Source organism: Brachycentrus maculatus, unplaced genomic scaffold (genome assembly GCF_059751285.1).
Source record: "Brachycentrus maculatus isolate JH-2025_06_01 unplaced genomic scaffold, ASM5975128v1 h1tg000817l, whole genome shotgun sequence".
In the NCBI taxonomy this organism is placed as follows: domain Eukaryota; kingdom Metazoa; phylum Arthropoda; class Insecta; order Trichoptera; family Brachycentridae; genus Brachycentrus; species Brachycentrus maculatus.
This window is the reverse complement of record NW_028281545.1, coordinates 184,384-207,891: the sequence shown is the minus strand read 5'-3', so window position 1 is coordinate 207,891 and position 23,508 is coordinate 184,384. Positions and strand designations below refer to the sequence as shown.

The window sequence follows — 23,508 nt, the reverse complement described above, 5'->3', positions numbered from 1 at the left end:
TATATATTTTTAATACATTTTATTATATTCTAAACTTTAAAAACGATCTCCTGAAAAATCGTTGTTGAAAGGAGTGAGCGATATGTGATTTTTTCACTCCAATATTTTTTCAAAACTACCCTGGACTGGTACCTGAAGCGGGGGGCTGATCACCTTTCCTTCATGGGTTAACGATCGAAATAACACTGCGTTTATACGATGCAGTGCCCTATGCACCATTGAGGTGAGGATAAGGGTTTAAATGAATAACTAATAACTAAAATATCTGTTGCACAGTAAAAAGTTCAATAAGTGGCTTGATATATATTTTTAATACTTTGTATTATATTTTTAAACTTTAAAAAGGATATCCTGAAAAATCAAGATTTTTATATGACGTTTTTAAAGGAGTGAGCGATGTGTGGAGTTATATGATTTTGTCGTATTGACAGACTGGTATATTCGGAATCCGACGGGTTTGGCAGAATGACTGAATGATTAATCGTAGGTGAATCCTTTGCCACAGAATTAGATGTCGGCTTTAATTAATTCAGTTTAATTAGCGCTCCAATTTAATTAGACGTAGAGCAAATTTAGGTGAGTGACTTTGCGGTTGCAATTGGATATTATTACTATTAACAAACCCCTCAAAATTTCCCTGTACATAGAACAGAATATATCGACAAAAAAACAAAAATTATATAATTTCTTGAAGACCACAATCACTCAAAACTAGAAACAAACATCCCAAATTAATATAAATAATTTCTTGAATGTTTTTCGCAGATAATTTGTGGCACATTTTATAAACTTTGTAAAATAAAACAACTATTTATAATCAATTGAATTTTAGTAACAGTCCTATTTTTTATATTTGTTTCCAATTTATGACCCTAGAGAAAATAATTCCGCACAGTACATTTTTTTTGTGTGCTGCACTTTACGTATGCGCGCGCGGCTTCATACTGTTTTTGGGCGATTTTCCATTCGTAGCTCACAAGTTGTCATTTGGAATGGACGTATTCACTACGCAATGCACAATAAAAACAACATTTAAGAGTTTTTTAAATCATATTTTTAAAATCATATTTTCAAATCATATTTTCATATGGTGTACGGAGTGCGTGGAAGTTTTTGGTAAGGGAAGGTTAATTAACTATGAGTATTCCAATGTTTTAGAATTTAGTACATAAACCCTGATGATGACAAGGTTCTTGTCGAAACCGGTTGGATAAAGTGTACCAATAAAAAGTGGTAAAACAAAGTAGTTTTATTTTATAAAGTTTAATGGAAATAATTTTAAAATACCCAAATGCATCACAAAACAGTGGAAAAAATTACATATAAGTACTTATAATATAGTAAAACCCTTACCGCACCCCAATGGTGCATAGGGCACTGCTTCATATAAACGCAGCGTTATCTCGATCGTTTACACATGAAGATCATCAGCCCTCCACTTCAGGTGCCAGTCCAGTGTAATATTGAATAAATATTACAGTGAAAAAATCACTTATATTTATTAAACCCCCCTGGGAATCGAGCCTGGATTAATAGCCGAGCATGCTGACCATTACACTACGGAGGCGGACAAAACTTAGGAATAAAAAAATTCAACAGCCTGTCTCTAGAAATTAAAAATATAAGAGACACAAACACTCTAAAAAGAAACTAAACGAAGACTTTAAACACACAGACTATACAATGGGAAACTAAACAAGATTTGAAAAAATCCTTCGTACACTACTTCAGAATACAGGCCACAATAGTTCATGTAAACCCCCTCGACACAGTATGGGCTATTTATAAAACCATTTCCAGGAAAACCTATAATTTTTAATCATTCAATCTAGCGTTCGTTTTTAGGTTGGCTAATTTGTAGCGTTGGCCTTTCATGGCCATACTAATGAGTGCTGATGTAATTGGGTTGGTCTACGATGTTTGCGTTCTCCTTTGTGCTGGTGTTTAGAGTATTATACCCAATGATTGTCCTGTGATCGATTTGTCCTTTGTGCTGGTGCTTAGAGTATTATACCCAATGATTGTCCTGTGATCGATTTGTCCTTTGTGCTGGTGCTTAGAGTATTATACCCAATGATTGTCCTATGATCGATTCGTCGGTGGCTCACTAGGCCCGATTTTACTTCACTACATTTTGACTGCGTCCAAATACTTGTTCACAAATAAATAAGTCTCTAAAATATGTTTTCATCCGCCAACATTTATTCCTAAAAATAATCATAGATCTAGCCAAAGAATGAACTGGCTACCATTCTGGAGGTCCCGGGTTCGATTCCTAGGGGGGTTTAATAAATATAAGTGATTTTTTCACTGTAATATTTATTCAATATTACCCTGGACTGGTACCTGAAGCGGAGGGCTGATCACCTTTCCTTCACGTGTAAACGATTAAGTTAACACTGTGTTTATATGAAGCAGTGCCCTATGCACCATTGGGGTGCGGATAAGGGTTTTATTATATTTTTATTATATACTACCTCATATTATCAAGAATAAATGCTTTTATTTCTACTTTATAAAACATGGTCTTTGTTGTTAACCACCAGGCACACAATGTGTATTATTAAATATTGTTGAGGGATTAATATTGTATCAAAAATAATAATAGATCCAGCCAAAGAATGAATAATTTATTAGAATTCCCTTTTTGCACATCCAGACTCGCGCAAAGAAACTCATTTTTCATAGCTCCAAAACTGTTCAATTTATTCCACAAAGACTATTTGTTAGATGTTAATTCCCTAAGCTTGTGTAGATTTAAAATTTTGCTTACATTATTTATTGAAGAGACAGATTTAAGCTTCTTTTACTTGTCCGCCTCCGTAGTGTAATGGTCAGCATGCTCGACTACCGTTCTGGAGGTCCCGGGTTCGATTCCCAGAGGAGTTTAATAAATATAAGTGATTTTTTCACTCTTAATACTTGAAAGCGGTCAGGTTAGGGGTCGAAACAATCGGCGGGTGTGTATGAGGAGATGCATGAACGTGGAAGATGCGAAGAATGTTTGCAAAGACATAGTGGTGTGGCGTTCTATTCTCTCTGCCTACCCCTACGGGGAAGCGGCGTGATGGTTAGTTAGTTAGTTATAACGCAATTTTAAATTCTACTTAGTACATACAATTATTACTTAAAATGGATAGATTTTACCAAAAAGTGACTGCCGAATCAACAAAATTAAATAATAATGCCACCCTGATTCTTTTTTAGGTGCGTTTCATGGCTTAAATGAATTTTTTCCCACCATTTGTATGAGTATGAGTTGTTTACTTGTTTTCAATCATAGCAGGGTTCCCATCAAAATGATACCGCGCAAGCAAATGTAGAAGTTGCTGTAACGCTCAAAGGTTGTGACTCCTTACCTGATGCGCCGACAGATGTCTCAGGCTATGCCCTCTCCTCGGGTCCGTGGCCAGGAGTAGAAGCAGCAGAGGAAGAGCAGCTAGGGGAGCTGCGAACGCGAGGCATCTCTTGGGCGCCATGCAGCTCCTGCGCACCCTTCGCGGGGCGTGTCCCACGGGCCTGATGACCAGCCTCCTGTGCCCCATGACCCCAGAGAGCTTCTTCCTGATAGGCCCCTGTCTGAGCGACTCCAGGCGCAGATTAGAACTCATCTTGGCTCTAGGGTCTCTTCAATTTGTCTATACGTTTTTCACCAGAATTTGAAATAACTACCATTTCTCTACTTCCTTTCAGATATCCTGTCGCGCGAGTCTTCCATGTATAATAGATCACCAGGACTACAAGATTTTTTTGTACTGAGACTAAACGTAAGTTTGAATTCGTATACAGAGCTTCTTTACCTTTTAAGTTTATGTATTTTGAAAGTTCCGATGTATTGCACCAAATGTCTTCTATATTTTGCGGTATTTGTTCTTTGTATTTCAATTTCCATTCTTTTAAATCTTCACTTGAGTTTTTTATTCGCCTTTTTTTCTTATCAGACGAGCACTTCGTGTTGTTATTAATACTTGGTTTAAAAATATCACTTGACTTTTAAAAAAATATCACTTTTCGGTTTTCTTTCTTAATACTGTCTCTTTATTAGGTACGCTTCGTTTTCTCTTCTTCTTTTATGTACTTTCACAAAATTTACAACCTTTGTTTGTTTACCGATTTAATAATTTTACGCTCTTTGACGCTAATTTTGGTGACGCACTTGTTGGATCTCGACAGTGCCATTCGGAACTATAATAATTGGCTCGGATTTTTTTCTTTCAAACTTACGCTATTAAAATGGAAGACATAGCAGGACTAGGTAGTATAAACTAACGTTCTAAGTATTAATGTTGATAATGCAGTGTCGGAATAGGCCTCTCAATTGGTAATCTTTATTGCTTGGAAAACTCCAAACCTGGAAAAAAAGATAAAAACAAATTGATATTATTTTAGTCATTGGAATTTCCGTGTCACATCAGTCAATCCGGGATTGAAGTTGAGATATCGCTTACTCTTTTCAACAACGTCATATGTAAAAAAAATCGACAATTTTCAGTTGTGCATGTTTTCGGAATGCACAGAAAATGTACTATATCACAGTAAAAGCGGCATATTTTTAACGTAATATTTACTCGCTACAGGGCAGAAAGTGTTGTTTTTGCATTTTGAAGAAAAGGTATTGTTTAATTATTTTTTTAAAATATACTAAACATTTTCAAACGGAGAAAAAACATTCAGGTTTTACCTAAAAATATCTGTTGCATAGTGAAAAGTTCAATAAGTGGCTTGATATTTATTTTTAAAACATTGTATTATATTTTTAAACATTAAAAACGATCTCCTGAAAAATCAAGTTTTTTTTTAAATATAAGTATGACGTTTGTTGAAAGGAGTGAGCGATATGGGCTCGTGATTTAAGTTATTGGTATTTCCGTCTCTTGATAGTCTAATCTGATCTAAGTCTGTGGTTCAATTCTTTACCATCTCTCCATATTTTTTGACATCTCATCAAAGATGAAGAAGAATACGGAAGTCTGGGCATTTGCGGGGCTGACGGCCGTCATAGGCTGGTTTAAATGATCACTCTACACACGTGTGACATTCACCAATTCTACCCATCATTGACAACCACATTACTCAAATTCTTGGAAGTTCTATATATGTGAACCAATTTTGAAACATTGTTCTTGAATCACTAGAACTTCACTAGAGGCATCTATTGGTGAGATGAAAATAATCTTTTTATTGAGCAGAAACTCTTTTATTAGTATGTGAGGCCGAATCCTGGATTATATTCACACACTTGAGAAACGCCAGAAAATAAACTTTTTTTAAGGTAGTTAATTAAAAAAAATTTAAAAAAACTAATCACTAGTTAGTATTGACTTAGATGTCCCGCTGATAGTGATAGGGACTTTAAAAGCATTAGTATTTTTTTTATCTGACTGGATTCCACCCCTGATGACCATATCGCTCATTCCTTTCAAGAACGTCATAAATCAAAAATCGTCAATTTTCAGTTGTGCATGTTTTCGGAATGCCGAGAAAATGTACTATATGCCAGCAAAAGAGGCATATTTTAAACTTAATATTTACCCACTACAGGGCAGAAAGTGTTGTTTTTGCATTTTGAAGAAAAGGTATTGTTTAATATTTTTAAAAATAAACTATATATTTTCAAATGGAGAAAAAAACCTTCAGGATTTACCTAAAAAGATCTGTTGCACAGCAAAAAGTTCAATAAGTGGCTTGATATTTATTTTTAAAACATTTTACTATATTTTTAAACTTTAAAAACGTTCTCCTGAAAAATCAAGTTTTTTTTAATTATGACGTTCTTGAAAGGAGTGAGCGATATGTTTTCTTACCTGGAGATGCGTCTCAACAGAGACGAAACATATTTTTATTCGAAGGCATATTTTATATTTCGTTATTTGAACACTTAATAACATCTACTTAAATGGATACGATAGCGTTTTCAACTGCATGGTACATATTTAACGGTTCTAATAGTATTACAACACAATGGATGACATATTTAGCATGCACGCTTTGTTATATGAGTTAGTATGTAAATTAGCTATTCGCTAATGAGTGTTTTAGCTAACATTGCTAATGGATCATTGTCAGACTAGAGGAATATCTAATTTAACATACTCAACCTATAAAGGATTGTATTGGACTCGTGAAGTGTTTATAACAGCCGATATAATCAATATTTTCATTCATCATTTTCTTTTGGAAAATTCGCTTTCGTAAATACGTTGTTTTCGTAAGTTGGTAATGAATGACGTCATAGAAACGATGGAGTTATTTTGATGTTGGTGTCATTTCTAAATTTTTGGCGGCTCTATTTGTTGATGTCTATGGTCCACCCTCCCACCCCCCTCCCCTCATATTTGTCTAACACAAATGGTAGTGTAGTGGTAAACAAACAATCCACACTACTACTATTACAGCTCTATAAACCATATGACGTCATAAAACGTTCGATGACGGAAATTTGATGACGTACGCGAACGCAAGTTTAAACATTATTATCTGCCTTAGTTCCCTACAGATTTCAATAAGAATGTTATCGATAGCCTTGTGATTTTTCATATTAATTTATTAGCCAATAAACCAACATCTTGACAAAAATCTATTATCATCACTCTAAGGGTGTTTGTGCACTACACAGAATTTTACCGTCCGGCACTTCAGTTAGCATGATAAAACGGATGATTGGCTTGGATTGGCTTGTGCTTTTGTCTTTCTTCGGATCGGTGCGCTCTATCGGTGCGTGAACACGTTGCGCGTAAATTCGATCACGCTAAACTGTCGTAGTCACTTTTATTAATAAAAAAACAGGACTGCCGGACGGTAAAATTCCTGCAGTGCACAAGCGCTCTTTATTTAAAAAAAAACGGACTGCCGGACAGTAAAATTTCTTGTAGTGCACAAGCGCCCTTAATCTGACAGATAATTCAGTTCTGAGAGCTCTTTAGTTAGGTATGTTTTTTTATTTTTTTTATTTTCACTGTTATTTAAACTTTCCGTTATTGTGACGTACTCGTATGTGTAGTTCACCGTATATTATATATTACGCATGTGTTGTGTATAGATTATAACCCTTATATGAAACCGCTACCTTCCTCGATAACGCTGTAGTATTACCAGTTTAGTAGTGGCCATGACTAAACTAAATTCTGAATTCTGCTTCCAATATTTGATACTTCCATCTGTTGACTTCATTCCAAGTTTAATGTGTATTTCAATGGAACTGAACTTGTATTTTAATGCCTTATTCGCAATAATATAATTCATTTAGCATCCGGCAGCACTGAGAGCCGGACGTCAGTTCACGCTTAATTTTTTAAAGAATATATACTGGCTTTTTTATAATATATATCGAAAAATATTTTTAAATATTTTTTTATCTCCCTCACCTTTCAATAACTCTTTTCTTTTTAAAACCATATATTTATTTCGACGAAAAACTTTTTTCGATATAAAAATTGTATTTTAAGAAAAAAATCAATTGAGTCAAGTGTTACCTGGGTTTAAAAAAAATTGAGTTGCGGTTTATCGAATACTGGCTTTACTGATTTACCGAGCCATTAAGGGCATCGCAGGGAAGTATTTAATTTACATAGATGTTTCAATTACTATAAACTTTACTTACCAATATTTGATTTATAATATGAAATGCAAAATAATATTGTACTACCGTGAATAGATTTTTATTTTCTTTCCCCCTGTGAGCACCTTGTGAACTGAATTGAGAACCTGAATTGAGACTGACAACAAACAAAACATGTAAAAATGTTTTTTTCATGTTTTCTCCTAAAAGGAGAAAACTCAGATTGCGAACAATTATTTGGACTCGCTCAAATGTTGAGAATAGTTTAGAAATTCTAGTCGCAAAACTGATCACCTGGCTGGTCTCTGAAGGGCAGGAGTGATCACCTCGTCTTCAAGCAATAAATACTAAGAAAACACTGTGTCGATGTGATGCTGTGTCTCATTCACCATTTTGGTGGAGATGAGAGTTAGAAGAAGAAAAATAAGTAATTGAATAAATAAAAATAACCGATATTTAAAAAATATATATGTATATATATTAGTCAGTGTTAACGCTAGACTGTGTTGAGTATACTATAGTTTCTGTTCGTGCTAACCCCTATGGCCTATGCAATGCAAAATAATTGAGAATAACAAAAATATATACTTGATTATTTTAGTTCTTCTATAGGCTTTAGTTTATTACGAAGCCAGGAAAACCATCGTTCTGTGGAAACCATAGTTCTATGGAAATTTGATTAAATATTACTGCGAAAAGTGATTATACCATAATTATTTATTTTTCAAGTTGGAGATAAAATTCCTTATATCGGAACTACAATTGAATTGCGTTATGTATTTATTTATATTTAGTTGCATAATGTTGTCGATACTGCAAATGTAGCTTATGATTCCTTATTTTGAATTTCTAATCGAATACATTTTTACTTCTTCCTTAATTTGAATTACTAATCGAATACATTTTTACTTCTTTCTTAATTTGAATTACTAATCGAAAACATTGTTACTTCTTCCTTAATTTGAATTACTAATCGAAAACATTGTTACTTCTTCCTTAATTTGAATTACTAATCGAATACAAATATTTAGTGCTTTCTTAATTGGGATTACTAATCAAATATTAATTTTCACTAATTTCTTGATTTGAATTAGTAATCAAATACAAAATTTTACTGCTTCCTTTAATTTGAATTAATAATCGAATACAAAGTTTTACTGTTTCATCACTTGAATTAGTAATCATCATCATTGGAATTAGTAATCGAATATTTTTTAACTGCTTATTTAATTTAAACTCTAATTCTGCTTCCTTGATTTATCTGATTGAAAATAAAATATTAATGCTTCCTTTAATTTGAATTACTAATCGAATACAATTTTTTAATAGAATATTTCATTTGAGGCATCGAACAAATCCATGAATTAATATTAACAGTGAAATTAAGTTCATTCGCTTCATCGAATCTTTATTTTTATTTAAATTTCTGTTTTAAATTTCAAATATCATAAAATAAAGTGCATTTTAAATTCAACCCGAGTAAGGAATAATAGTTTTTGCGCGGTTTTAATTTCTATATTTGAATTAATTTATTCATTATTCGAATATTCTTTCCAGTTCAAATATTGTTCATTCCATTCATCCAATGACTGTTTTTAAAATTCCAATTTTAAATTTCAAATATAACGGAATCATTTTAAATTCTACCCGAGTAAGGAATAATAGTTTTTGCGCGGTTTTAATTTCGATATTTGAATTAATTTATTCATTCATTCGAATATTCTTTCCAGTTCAAATATTATTCATTCCATTCATCCAATCGCTGTTTTTAAAATTCCAATTTTAAATTTCAAATATAACGGAATCATTTTAAATTTTACCCGAGTAAGGAATAATAGTTTTTACGCGGTTTTAATTTCGATAATTGAATTAATTTATTCATTCATTCGAATATTCTTTCCAGTTCAAATATTATTCATTCCATTCATCCAATCGCTGTTTTTAAAATTCCAATTTTAAATTTCAAATATAACGGAATCATTTTAAATTTTACCCGAGTAAGGAATAATAGTTTTTACGCGGTTTTAATTTCGATATTTGAATTAATTTATTCATTCATTCGAATATTCTTTCCAGTTCAAATATTATTCATTCCATTCATCCAATCGCTGTTTTTAAAATTCCAATTTAAATTTCAAATATAACGGAATCATTTTAAATTCTACCCGAGTAAGGAATAATAGTTTTTGCGCGGTTTTAATTTCGATATTTGAATTAATTTATTCATTCATTCGAATATTTCTTCCAGTTCAAATATTATTCATTCCATTTATCCAATCGCTGTTTTTAAATTCAATTTTAAAATTTAAAATATAACAGAATGATTTTAAATTCACCCCCCGAGTAAGGAATAATAGTTTTTGCACGGTTTTTTTTTCGACGTCAAAATGTTAAATTGTGACAAATTGTAAAAAAGACCTGAATACGGATCGCACTCGTGGGAATATGTATTATTATTTTTTTATTATTATTTAAATTAGCTTTCACAAAAATTTTATGGCTGGTACGTTAAAACGTGACAGAACGGTATTTGAATTAAAAATATTAAGTAGTATTTTTTTTATTATTATATATTGGGTATCTAAACGAATTAAGATTGTATATCAGTTAATAAACTAATATCCCGCAGGGGTAGGCAGAGAGAATCGGACGCCAAACCACTCTGTCTTTGCAAACATTTTTCGCCTCTTCCACATTCATGCATCTCCTCACACATACCCGACGATTATATCGACTCCTGACCCGGCCGCTTTCAAGTATTTGACATACTTGATTGTGCCAAGTTTTCCTCGGTCTTTCTCTGCTTCTTTTCCAACTTCATTCGCCTCATAAATTTGTTTAACTTTCTTTCCTCACTCATACGTTCCACATGTCCAAACCATCTCAATACACCTTTCTTAATTTTATCGATAATACCTATCTCAGCCTTGCATTCTTTGAGGGGGGTGGGAGGGTGGACCATAGACATCAACAAATAGAGCCGCCAATAATTTAGCAATGTTACCAATATGAAAATAAGTCCATCGTTTCTGTGACGTCATTCGTTACCAACTTACGAAAACAACGTATTTACGAAGGTGAATTTTCTAAAAGAAAATGATGAATGAAAATATTGATTATATCGGCTGTTATAAACACAAAACAAGTCTAATACAATCCTTTATAGGTTGAGTATGTTAAATTAGATATTCATCCCGTCTGACAATGATCCATTGAGAAGAGGATATTAGCAGAGGAAGACCGAGAAAAACTTGGCACGATCAAGTATGCCAGTCAGGTTAGGAGTCGAAACAATCGGCGGGTATGTATGAGGAGATGCATGAACGTGGAAGAGGCGAAGAATGTTTGCAAGGACAGAGTGGTGTGGCGTTCTATTCTCTGCCTAGCCCTGCGGAGAAGCGGCGTGATGGTTAGTTAGTTAGTTTAGATATAACCTTTTTATGCATCCAGAAATAAGGAAAAATTTTGTTGTAGAAAAATAAATTTAGCTTTTAAAACATAATATATTAATTTTTTTGTACTTTAGTCGAAAAAGATTTTGATATTCTTTTACATTATACGATTTGAGTCCAAAATCGTGCTACGCCAATAACGCTGGCCAACAATGATTTTGTAACTGAAATTTTGATGACTGATTTGGACTGAGTTAATCGTTCATAAGTCTATATGGTGACAAGCTTGTATCACGTTAAGTTTTGATGTTACAGTCATATTATCGTTTGTATGGACCCCATACGTTGAAACCGTAATAGTGGTTGGTATCTAGACATGCTTTAGTCTAAGGTCTAAGGGATTTAAAAAAAAGTATTGATAATTATGGAGTAACAGTGGAAATGTATTAACTTATTAATATTGCATGTCCGCCTCCGTAGTGTAATGGTCAGCACGCTCGGCTACCGTTCTCGAGGTCCCGGGTTCGATTCCCAGGGGGGGTCAAATAAATAGTGTTTTTTTCACTCTTATATTTATTCAATATTACCCTGGACTGGTACCTGAAGCGGAGGGCTGGTCACCTTTCCTTCATGTGTTAACGATCAAGATAACACTGCGTTTATATGATGCAGTACCCTATGCACCATTGGGGTGCGGATAAGGGTTATAAAAAAAAGATTGCATACGATAGCATTATATGTTTATATATATTTATATACCATATCAGCGTGTTTGGCTACCGTGCTGGAGGTCCCGGGTTCGATTCCCAGGGGGGGTGAAAATAAATATTAGTGATTTTACACTGTGATGTGTAAACGACCAAGATAACACTGCGTTTATATGAAGCAGTGCCCTATGCACCATTTGGTGCGGATAAGGGTTTTGTATTTTATTTATTTTTATTTATTTAATATTACCCTGGACTGGTTTCTGAAGCGCAAGAGGGATCACCTTGCCTTCGTGTAAGTAATGATCAAGAAAACACTGCGTCAATTCGATGCAGTGCCCTATGCACCATTGGGTGCGGATAAGAGTTATAATAAAAATATATATTTATATATAAATAATAAGATAAACTTTAGTCAATATCAGAATTAAAAATATCCATAACTAAAAAATCTGACGTGCTACATTTTTTTGCTGACGTTTTTTTTAATTCAGCTATGCAAAGTGCATAAACATCAGGTATTTTCATACGAGTTACAAAATAAAAGTTGGAAATTGTTGCCCAGTGTAATTAATTAATTAAAATGTAAATTTAATGCGTTATTTACAACGTTTTGAGTGTGTCCAAATACTTGTTCACAAAATCTGGATTATTTCCAATTACAGGAGTTATTTTCATGTTATTTTTTACATCTCACAATAGACTCTAACAGGAGTTAATACATCTCACCAATAGAGGTCTCTAGTGAAGTTCTCGTGATTCAAGAACAAGGTTTCAAAATTGGTTCATATATATAGAACTTCCAAGAATTTGAGTAGTGTGGTTGTCAATAATGGGTAGAATTGGTGAATGTTACACGTGTGTAAAGTGATAACTTAAACCAGCCTATGACGGTCGTCAGCCCCATTTGACCCCCCCCTGGGAATTGAACCCGGGACCTCCAGAACGGTAGCCAAGCGTGCTGACCATTACACTACGGAGGCGGACGATAATATTAGATATGAGATAATATGTACAAGTTTTTCATTACATTTATTTAAAAAAAATATTATTTCTTTCTAAATAATTTGAAGATAGATTTATATTATCCACTGACACTTCGTGATGGAATTGCATTTTTAATTTATTATTAGATTAAAACCAATATTTTTAGCTTTTCCACTTTTTTATTTGACCAGCGACCGGGTTTCGTCGTTACCGACATCATCAGACTGGTGAGAGGCTATACAAATTGTTATGTTATATATAAAAGAAGGCAGGAGTTGATAACCATGATTTGATATAATTTTATGAGAAATTAATTTAATTTGAGTGAATTTAAGTATTGTATGATATTTAAAATATTTTTTATAAAGGTTTTTTTGTATTGAAAGCACGATTTTATATAAAGTTATAATAGATTTGCATTTTTTATTTTTTATTTTTTTATTTATTTTTTATTTTTTTTATTTTTATTATTATTTTTTTTTATTTATTTTTTTTTAAATTTAAATTCATTTAAAAAAAATGCAAATCTATTATAACTTTATAAAATCGTGCTTACAATACAAAAAAACCTTTATAAAAAATATTTTAAATATCATACAATACTTAAATTCACTCAAATTAAATTAATTTCTCATAAAATTATATCAAATCATGGTTATCAACTCCTGCCTTCTTTTATATATAACATAACAATTTGTATAGCCTCTCACCAGTCTGATGATGTCGGTAACGACGAAACCCGGTCGCTGGTCAAATAAAAAAGTGGAAAAGCTAAAAATATTGGTTTTAATCTAATAATAAATTAAATTTGAAGATAAATTTTTATTTTTTACCTAAATGTACACTTTGCCATAATTACTGTGAAAATAAATATATTTTTTGCCATTAAATAATCTAGAATTTGAAAGTATGCACAGTAATTAATATATGGTAGTATTCTTTGTAACCAAACTTTCAACAACGTCATATATCAAAAATCGTCAATTTTCACTTGTGCATGTTTTCGGAATGCCCAGAAAATGTACTATATCCCAGCAAAAGCGGCATATTTTTCACTTAATATTTACCCGCTACAGGGCAGAAAGTGTTGTTTTTGCATTTTAAAGAAAAAGTATTGTTTAATTTTTTTTAAAATATACTTAATATTTTTCAAATGAAGAAAAAACATTAAGGTTTTACCTAAAAGGATCTGTTGCACAGTAAAAAGTTCAATAAGTGGCTTGATATTTATTTATAATACATTTCACTGTATTGTTTAACTTTAAAAACGTTCTCCTGAAAAATCAAGTTTTTCGATTTATGACGTTCTTGAAAGGAGTGAGCGATATGTGTAAATTATCCTAAAACAAAAGCTTGGAAGTTTGATAAATAAAATAAAATGGAAATACTTGTTTTATAATGCTTTACGATTTTTTGTGTGAACTATTGAATTTTGTTTATATCCGTTGCGCACCTACCTTGACGTTTCAAAATACGCAAGAAAATTTAGCGGGAATCGTGAAATTTATTGAAAAAAACCCAATTTCACAATGAAATAATATTTTTTATATGGTTTATAGTCGCTTGCATTGAAAAATGTGGATAATTTTCCATGTTTACCTAATATCGAGGACAACAATTATAGTGCGGCCGTCTGCGTACGCGATCCCGATACACGCGCGTTCTGCCTCGCCGGCACGAGGCCACTAGCTCCGGCACGTCCGCTATTCACGGCGGCCGGGGCCGGACTAATCGCGGGAAATTCGACAGCCTATCCGTTAATGAAAACCCAACCACCGCACCAAAAAGTTCGATCAAAACTAGAACACACAACGCGAGCGCAAAGAGACATTACGCCCTTTTTACTCCCTGCGTAGAAGCGTCTGGAATCTTGCGAACATTTAGTGGAAGGGAATATTTTAACGCCGCGCAGAAATGTCGGATTATTTGTATGAGTATATATATTTCTCGCTGTATGTCATAGTTCTCTTTTAGTTAAAGTGTATTCAGGCGCGCGCGCCACCGGTCGATTGCAGCGCCGCATAGAATGCGCCGCCATTTGCTTGCGACCGTTTCACGAAGCTCGTTTACGAATTTTTAAATTTTTAATATTTTCCCTTTGTGACGCGCTTTCCGGAAGTTTATTGTAATTATTTTATGAGGCATTGTGGTGACAATTTAAATAAATTAACAGGCATTATTTAAATCTATATTTTTTGCTGCCAAAATACCTGTTTCTGCAAATAAAAGCTAACGAGGGTGTAATTTACTTAATGTACTAAATTAAATTGATATATTACTGCTATTTTTCGTATGTATACTTTTTAAGCCTTCTTATAGTCGTGTATATATATATATATTTAAATATAAAAAAGGTAAAATATAGGAGCAGCTTGAAAAATAATATCAAGTAAAAGCTTTCTTAAACCATCCATAGATGGCTCTAGTGAATTCACATCTAGAGCGTTATGAGAATTACAATATATGTGGGAATTGTCCATTGTAAGTTGCATAAAAAAATTTAAAACATGTTTTCAGGCGTTTCCCAGTATGTAAAAATAATCTGAGGGGTCTTTGCTAAATAAAAGCTTCCTCAATAGATCCCTGTTGTGAACTCATATGTGCTGTGTTATGAGATTAATATTATAACTAGGAGTTTGTATATTTGGGTAGTATGTTTTCTAGGGATGGAAAGATTGATAAAGACATAGAAAGGAGAGTGAATGCTGGGAACAGAGTGTTTGGTGCGCTAAAATAAGTTTTAGCAAATAAAAATCTATCATCGAAAGCTAAACTGGCAGTACACAATGGAGTTCTGGTTCCAACCCTTATGTATGGAAGCAAAGGATGGATTTGGCAAAAGGATGAAAGCAGACTGAATGCAGTCGAAATGCGATCCCTCAGACGAATGTGTGGCAAAACGATGTTTGATAGATGTTCAAATGATGAAATAAGAAAAGAATATAAGGCTAAGATAAGCATTATTGATAAAATTAAGAATGGTGTGTTGAGATGGTTTGGACATGTAGAACGTATGAGTGAAGAAAGAAGGGTTAAACAAATTTATGAGGCGAATGTAGTTGGGAAAAGAAGCAGAGGAAGACCGAGGAAAATTTGGCACAATCAGGTATGTCAAATACTTGAAAGCCGCCGGGTCAGGAGTCATAATAATCGTCGGGTATGTGTGAGATGCACGAATGTCGAAGAGGCGAAGAATGTTTGCAAAGACAGAGTGATGTGGTGTTCGATTCTCTCTGCCTACCCCTGCGGAGAAGCGGCGTGATGGTTAGTTAGTTAGTTAGTTAGTTAGTGTTTGTCAATCATGGGAAGACAGTTCATAAACCCTGTAAATGCTCGGACTTCCATATTATTCTTCAGGTCATAGGCACTGTAAATACCCAGATATCCATATTCTTCTTCATCTATGTTGAGATATCCTAAAAAAGAATGTTGGAGTCATAAATTAATGATATTTATTTTCACCGCCCTGGGAATTGAACCTGGGGCGTGCAACACAGTAGCATACGTGCTAACTATATTACAGAGGTGGACGGATCTTTTAAACCAGCCGACGACAAGTCCTTAGCCCTGTTAATATCCAGACTTCCATATGTAATACGGTGTTTTTATTATATTAATTTAACCACCCACTTTGGGTTATTTTCAGGCATATTTTTTATAAACAAACAAAAAATCAAAACGTTTCTTCTTCTTCTTCTTCTTCTTTTAGGACAAGGTCCTGTCATTCTCGGGTCTCTCCTGGGAGGTGGAAGACTAGCTATCCTTCCATCATTTAGGTGGTCTTCCTTTCAAAACGTTTGTTGTCACAAAATATTGTCAGGTATAATAATAATAATAATAAAACCCTTATCCGCACCCCAATGGTGCATAGGGCACTGCGTCATATAAACGCACTGTTATCTTGATCGTTTTTACACATGAAGGAAAGGTGATCAGCCCTCCGCTTCAGGTACCAGTCCAGGGTAATATTGAATAAATATGACAGTGAAAAAATCACTTATATTTATTTTACCCCCCTTGGGAATCGAACCCGGGACCTCCAGAACGGTAGCTGAGCGTGCTGACCATTACACTACGGAGGCGGACAAACAGGTATAAAACCTGACAAAAATTTGTCAGTGTATCCCGTACAAATTGAATGTTTTTGGAACAGATATTTTTTCTCATGCACTTAGGCCATACAGGTTAGCGCGGAATGATGAAGAAAAACCGTGCATATCACTTACGTTCGTATGTTCGTACTTCTTAGACTTAGGAATGTGTATATTACGCATTTTTATCGATTGTTGCGCGGTATGATCGATAATCCTGAAATTATCCGGAACATCAGTCTGTATGTTCTCGATAGTTACCTAAGACAGCGTCGGCATAGATTGTTTCACATTCCTATACACAGGACCAACCTGCCGATGGTTATGCCTGTAGGAAGAGCTACCGCTATGTTGAACAATATCACATTGGATATTGATCGGTTCCATGTGTCCGAAGGAGTTTTCCGAAGCGGGATTCTTCTACACCTTTAAGTCTTCTTGCTTACTTTTAATATATACGCCTTGAATATTGTTTGTTCTGTATGTATTAATTTTTTATTGTTGAATAAATTGAATAAAATTGAATTGAAAATGGAAATTGAATTGAATTAAATGTGTAGGGCAGTTAATTAATATGAACACATTGTCATCGGGCAGTTTTTTCATCAATCTCGACCCTAACGATACTCAGACAGTCTGCCGCCCGACCCTCAGTATACTAATCACAAGAACCGCAAACCCAATTCTGATCTATACAATGTTTTGGCATCTCGCGCTCTACCAAAAATAAGCGTCTCCCGCTCTCTACCAACAGTATACAAAAAGCGTTTCCTGCAAACAGTGTGTTATTGCAGCCTCGCCCTTGGTTTCTTCTTTTTCTTTTACACAATGGTATGTAAAAGAAGCTTTTAAGCATTTCCCAGCTTATTGTCTTTCTAGACTGCTGGGGTCAGATCTCCTCGTCCTCAGGTTATAGGTCCTTCTGTCCTGGACAACGTCACCTAGGCCATGCGTTCGAATCATGTTATCTTTCTGACTGCAGAGTATGAATTTTTTCGTCTTCCTCTAGATAACTTTCGAGGAAGATCCATATCTGTTGCCTGGTTAACTACAAGTATTATTTTTTGACATCTCATCAAAGATGAAGAAGAATATGGAAGTCTGGGCGTTTACGGGGCTGACGACAGTCATAGGCTGGTTTAAGTTTTCACTTTACACACGTGTAACATTCACCAATTCTACCTATTATTGACAACCACACTACTCAATTTTTTTTTTGAATTACCTAGCGTCCAAGTGACTCTGAAATCTAGCTACGGCTTATGCAACACCGCTTATCATGTCCCTACTCAGGCTTCAACTTTATAAGTTTCATAGCCTATGCCTACTCGTGAGTGGATTTACTCTTTACGTTTAAAGTTACTATAATTTCATGTAATTGATGTTCGTTGTAATTCGGAGTCCGCCTCCGTAGTGTAATGGTCAGCATGCTCGCCTACCGTTCTGGAGGTCCCGGGTTCGATTCCCAGGGGGATTTAATAAATATAAGTGATTTTTTTACTCTAATATTTATTCAATATTACACTGGACTGGTACCTGAAGTGGAGGGCTGATCACCTTTCCTTCTTGTGTAAACGATCGAGATAACACTGTGTTTATATGAAGCAGTGCCCTATGCACCATTAGGTTGCGGTAAGGGTTTTATTATTATTTATTAATTCATGAGTGAAAATTCTAGGCAAAAACAGTCGCTAACACTACTCAAATTCTTGGAAGTTCTTTATATATGAACCAATTTTGAAACATTATTCTTGAATCACTAGAACTTCACTAGAGACATCTATTGGTGAGATGAAAAGAAGCTTTTTATTAATATCATGTTTTTTTTCTTTTTTCATATAGCAAATATGGATGTCCCACCAGTAGTGCTGAAACATGTGACGAAGACATTACTTCCGGAAGCATTTATCAACAACATTACTGCATTTTGTATCATATCTGGAATACCGTGTTTCACCAACAAACCTGATATAGTCGTGACAACGAAACATGGTGAATTCATCGAGTTCAAAGATCGTCTCGTCAAAAGGTCTTGTTTTATTGACAAAGACATCAAAATCGATAGTATATGTCTACATTACCTGAAAGATAAATGTTTTCCTGTGTATATCCTCAAAAATTCCAAGACTGTGGTTATCATCAAAGAAAGCAGCCCTGATAATTTGGAGGTCATAAAGACCTATTCTGACGTTTCTAAAATTGAACTAACCGATGTTAATTTGTCCGGTGATGTTCAGATCAGAATGTGGCTTCACGATGATGTTATTCCGGTTGTGTTGGATAGGGAGTATGAAGTCGTCGATGCAGGAAGTATAGCGGAAGACGCAGAAGCGGAAGTGATCGATGAGGGCTTTCTATCGCTGCTAAAAACCAAACTGTCCGAAGCCCGATCAAACACGGCTAAAAGTGAGATGTTGCTTCAAGAAAAGTCCAGGTTCCGGCAAGAGATTACGGTTTTATCTGATGAGGAAGCCAGATACGGAGACATTGTTAAAGAGGTAACTACATATATGCACTAAGTCACTTTATCCATCTGTAACATTCATCATTCTATGATGACAACCACAGTACTCAAATTCGTCAGTGTTTGATAATGTCTTCATTCAAACCCTTATCCGCACCCTAATGGTGCATAGGGCACCGCATCATATAAACGCAGTGTTATCTTGATCCGTAACACATGAAGGAAAGGTGATCAGCTCTCCACTTCCGGTACCAGTCCAGGGTAATATTAAATAATTATAAGAGTGAAAAAATCTCTTATATTTATTTGATCCCCCCTGGGAATCGAATCCGGGACCTCCAGTATGGTAGTCGAGCGTGCTGACCATTACGCTACGGAGGCGGACATACTATCTTAATAAGACGAAATGCGTCACATATTATCATATGTATGTAAATGTCCGCCTCCATAGTGTAATGGTCAGCACGCTCGGCTACCGTTCTGGTGGTCCCGAGTTCGATTCCCAAGGGGGGGGGTCAAATAAATACAAGTGATTTTTTCACTCTAATATTTATTCAATATTACCCTGGACTGGTACATGAAGCGGAGGGCTGATCACCTTTCCTTCATGGGTTCACGATCAAAATAACACCTCGTTTATACGATGCAGTGCCCTATGCACCATTGCGGTGCGGATAAGGGTTTGAATTTTGAAATGTAAATAAAAATAGAATTATTAAATTATTTGGATTACCAAAAACCTTGATTAATTTTGGATATGTTAGGCAAAAATTAAAAATAGAATTCTACCAACTGTCTGTAGTTAAATAAATTGTTATAAGTTCTTTTAAATGAGAGTTCTAGGCACCATCTATTATTGTGTTGAGTAAGCTTTTTTAATTAAGTAAAGACGTTTATCAAATGTATCTAAGATTCTGCTCGAATCATTTAGCATATTGCTCATTCCTTTCAAGAACGTCATAAATCAAAAAACTTGATTTTCCAGGAGAACGTTTTTAAAGTTTAAAAATATAATACAATGTATTAAAAATAAATATCAAGCCACTTATTGAACTTTTTACTGTGCAACATATCTTTTTAGGTAAAACCTGAAGGTTTTTTCTCCATTTTAAAAATATTTAGTGTATTTAAAAAAGTAATTAAACAATACCTTTTCTTCAAATTGCAAAAACAACACTTTCTGCCCTGTAGCGGGTAAATATTAAGTTTAAAATATGCCTCTTTTTCTGGGATTTAGTACATTTTCTGGGCATTCTGAAAACAAGCACCACTGAAAATTGATGATTTTTGATTTATGACGTTCTTGAAAGGAGTGAGCGATATGATACTAGGAGACACATTGAAAATTTGATTTTTTTTTATCACACTTATAATTTGACTTTCATTTGTTTTTATTCCACTTGAAATTTGTTATTTTCAACTAGCGTATGACAGACCGTTCTATTCTTCGTCATTTTTCAACTCGGCGTACCTGCTGTAGCACATGGCAGAGATATTTTGGTCCATGTAGGTTGAGCGGGGTTCTCCTCTGCAGTTTGTGCTTTCTGCAATCGTAAGAAGCAGATCCGGATGTCTTATATTATGGCCTTTCCATTTGGCTACCTGTTGTGCTACTTTATTTAGCTAGCATCTAGACTCCCCAGCCCTGCTTGATACCTCCTTGTTCCCTACATGTTAAGACCGATGAATCTCCAACATGCGCCTGTAGCACCACATCTCCAGCTGCCCCCGTTCTGCCTGCCCAGTAGTTGATTATTTCAAAAGTCTAATATGACTAGATGTATGGATGTAGAGGAAACTAGGAGTGTTTCTCAAGACAGGGGAGTGCGGCCTTCTATTATCTGTCTACTATTGCAGTGAAACTATTATTGTAGTAGTAACTATTATTGGAGTGTTTTTATTGATTTGGCGTTTAATTTGTAGAACTCCATTTTAATTTATATTTAAAATGTTAAAATCAAACACAGATTTTTTGAGTATACTATACTGTATTTTATTGTTTGAAAAACAAATAAAAAATAAATTTGTGACACTTGTTATGGCATTTTTAAATGAATGTTATTCTTCAAAAATGCCATAACAAGGAGAAACAATTGTCACAAATTAATTTTTCATGTATTTTTTAAACATTTATTTTTTGACATCTAATCAAAGATGAAGAAGAATATGGAAGTCTGGGCATTTACGGGGCTGACGACCGTCATAGGCTGGTTTAAGTGATCACTTTACACACGTGTAACATTCACCAATTCTACCCATTATTGACAACCACAATACTCAAATCCTTGGAAGTTCTATATATATATATATATATATATATATATATATATATATATATATATTAACTAATTTAGAAACCTTGTTCTTGAATCACTAGAACTTCACTAGAGACATCTATTGGTGAGATGTAAAGAAGCTTTTTTACTAAGCAGAAACTCTTATATTAGTATGTGAGGTCTGAAACCTGGATTATAATCACACACATTTTTTAAACAATAAAATACTGTTTAGTAGATTCAAATAATCAGTATTTGATTTTAACATTTAACCTCTCCAGGAGACTGGTCGTATATGTATATACGACCAATACAAAACATGATTTATGACGTGATTTATATCAAAACATGTTTAAAACATTATTTATAACGTGGTTTATATTAAAACATTTTTAAAACATGATTTATGACGTGATTTATATCAAAACATGCTTAAATCATGATTTATGACGTGATTTATATCAAAACATGTTTAAAACATGATTTATCATGTGATTTATATCAAAACATGTTTCAAACATGATATATGACGTGATTTATATCAAAACATGTTTAAATCATGATTTATAATGTGATTTATATCAAAACATGATTTATAATGTGATTTATATCAAAACATGTTTAAAACATTATTTATAACGTGATTTATATCAAAACATGTATCAAACATGATTTACATATAATGTGATTTATATCAAAACATATTTGAAACATGATTTATGATGTGATTTATATCAAAACATGTTAAAAACATGATTTTTGTCAAATTTGCTAATGCTGCGATAAATCATGTTTACTGGTGTAAATGATTTTTTTTATTCAAGAAAATAAATTGCTTATAGCATAGTCTATGATATAAATTATAAAAAATAAAAATATTTAAAAAAAAACTCACTCCTCGACAGGTTAATATATAAATTATATATTATTATGTCCTTTACTTCACATATCCTGGTTTTAAATTTTGCTCGTTTCTGTGTGGCAGGATGTGTCCAGAAAAGACAGGTTGACTGTTGGAAAAATTTGGCAGAGGATGGTCAGCGGAAAATGGATCATTGGTCTACCTCTGCAAAATACTTCAGACGGGTGAGTTATGAATTAAGAATTTATATTTTATCATACCTATGGGTCGATTTTCAATACTATATCTACAATATGTGGATAAGTAAAATGTATATATTATTTGTGTCTAAACATCAGACGAAGCGTCTATGGAAAGCGTCGAAAGAAGATGGAAGTTTGAGCGTCCCAGGGCTTATGACTTGGCTGGCTTAAGTGATTGCTTTATACATTTGTGTAAAGGTGGAGACTGACCGGAGCATTTTGTCGTAACATAACGTCGTAACATCGCTCGCAGCGAGCATCCGAAACTATATATATATATTTTAGAACTCTTTTAGAGGTATGATCTCTTAAAGTCTCTTTAAGAGTTTAGAGACGGTGCTCGTCATTTTTTTTATATATCTTACACTGTTGTTGAATTCCTTTTGTATGTTAGTTGTGATATTGATAGATTTGTAATTTTTCAAGTTTGTATCTCATAAATGCATATATGCAAGGTTGTTGGATTTCTTTTATATGTTAGTGGTCATTTTGATAGATTTGTAATATTATTCAGAATTTGTTGTTTCGTCTGAAGTTGAGATTCTTCAAACCTTTGTCTGCACCCCAATAGTGCATAGGGCACTGCATCATATGAATGCAGTGTTATCATCATCGTTAACACATGAAGGAAAGGTGATCAGCCCTCCACTTTAGGTAATATTGAATAAATATTCCGCCTCCGTAGTGTTATGGTCAGCACGCTCCGCTACCGCTCTGGTAGTCCCGGGCTCGATTCCCAAGGGGGGTCAAATAAATATAAGTGATTTTTTCACAGTAATATTTATTCAATACTACCCTGGACTGGTACCTGAAGCAGAGGGCTGATCACCTTTCTTTCATGTGTTAACAATCTAGATAACACTGCGTTTATATGATGCAGTGCCCTATGCAGAACCCTTATTTGCACCCTGATGGTGCACTATTGGTGT

At 34.0% G+C, this 23,508-nt stretch overlaps 2 protein-coding genes across 3 annotated transcripts in view; one reads left to right on the top strand and one right to left on the bottom strand.

The window, feature by feature from the left end:
* Positions 1–14,355, bottom strand: part of LOC148300136 (carbohydrate sulfotransferase 11-like) — an 89,482-nt gene extending 75,127 nt beyond the window's left edge. Inside the window, exons 1-2 of the mRNA XM_088275203.1 lie at positions 14,244–14,355; positions 3,360–4,351 (exon numbers count right to left, since the gene is read on the bottom strand). Of these exons, the coding sequence (XP_088131329.1) occupies positions 3,360–3,611 (252 nt within the window). The 5' untranslated portion in view covers positions 3,612–4,351; positions 14,244–14,355. The remainder of the gene's footprint in view (positions 1–3,359; positions 4,352–14,243) is intronic.
* LOC148300134 (uncharacterized) overlaps positions 1–23,508 on the top strand; it is a 151,316-nt gene that overhangs the window by 102,496 nt on the left and 25,312 nt on the right. For both annotated transcript variants that reach the window (XM_088275194.1, XM_088275193.1), the window contains exons 2-4: positions 3,694–3,767; positions 18,578–19,233; positions 22,461–22,561. In XM_088275194.1, coding sequence (XP_088131320.1) covers positions 18,583–19,233; positions 22,461–22,561 — 752 coding nt within the window. In that variant the 5' untranslated portion in view covers positions 3,694–3,767; positions 18,578–18,582. The remainder of the gene's footprint in view (positions 1–3,693; positions 3,768–18,577; positions 19,234–22,460; positions 22,562–23,508) is intronic.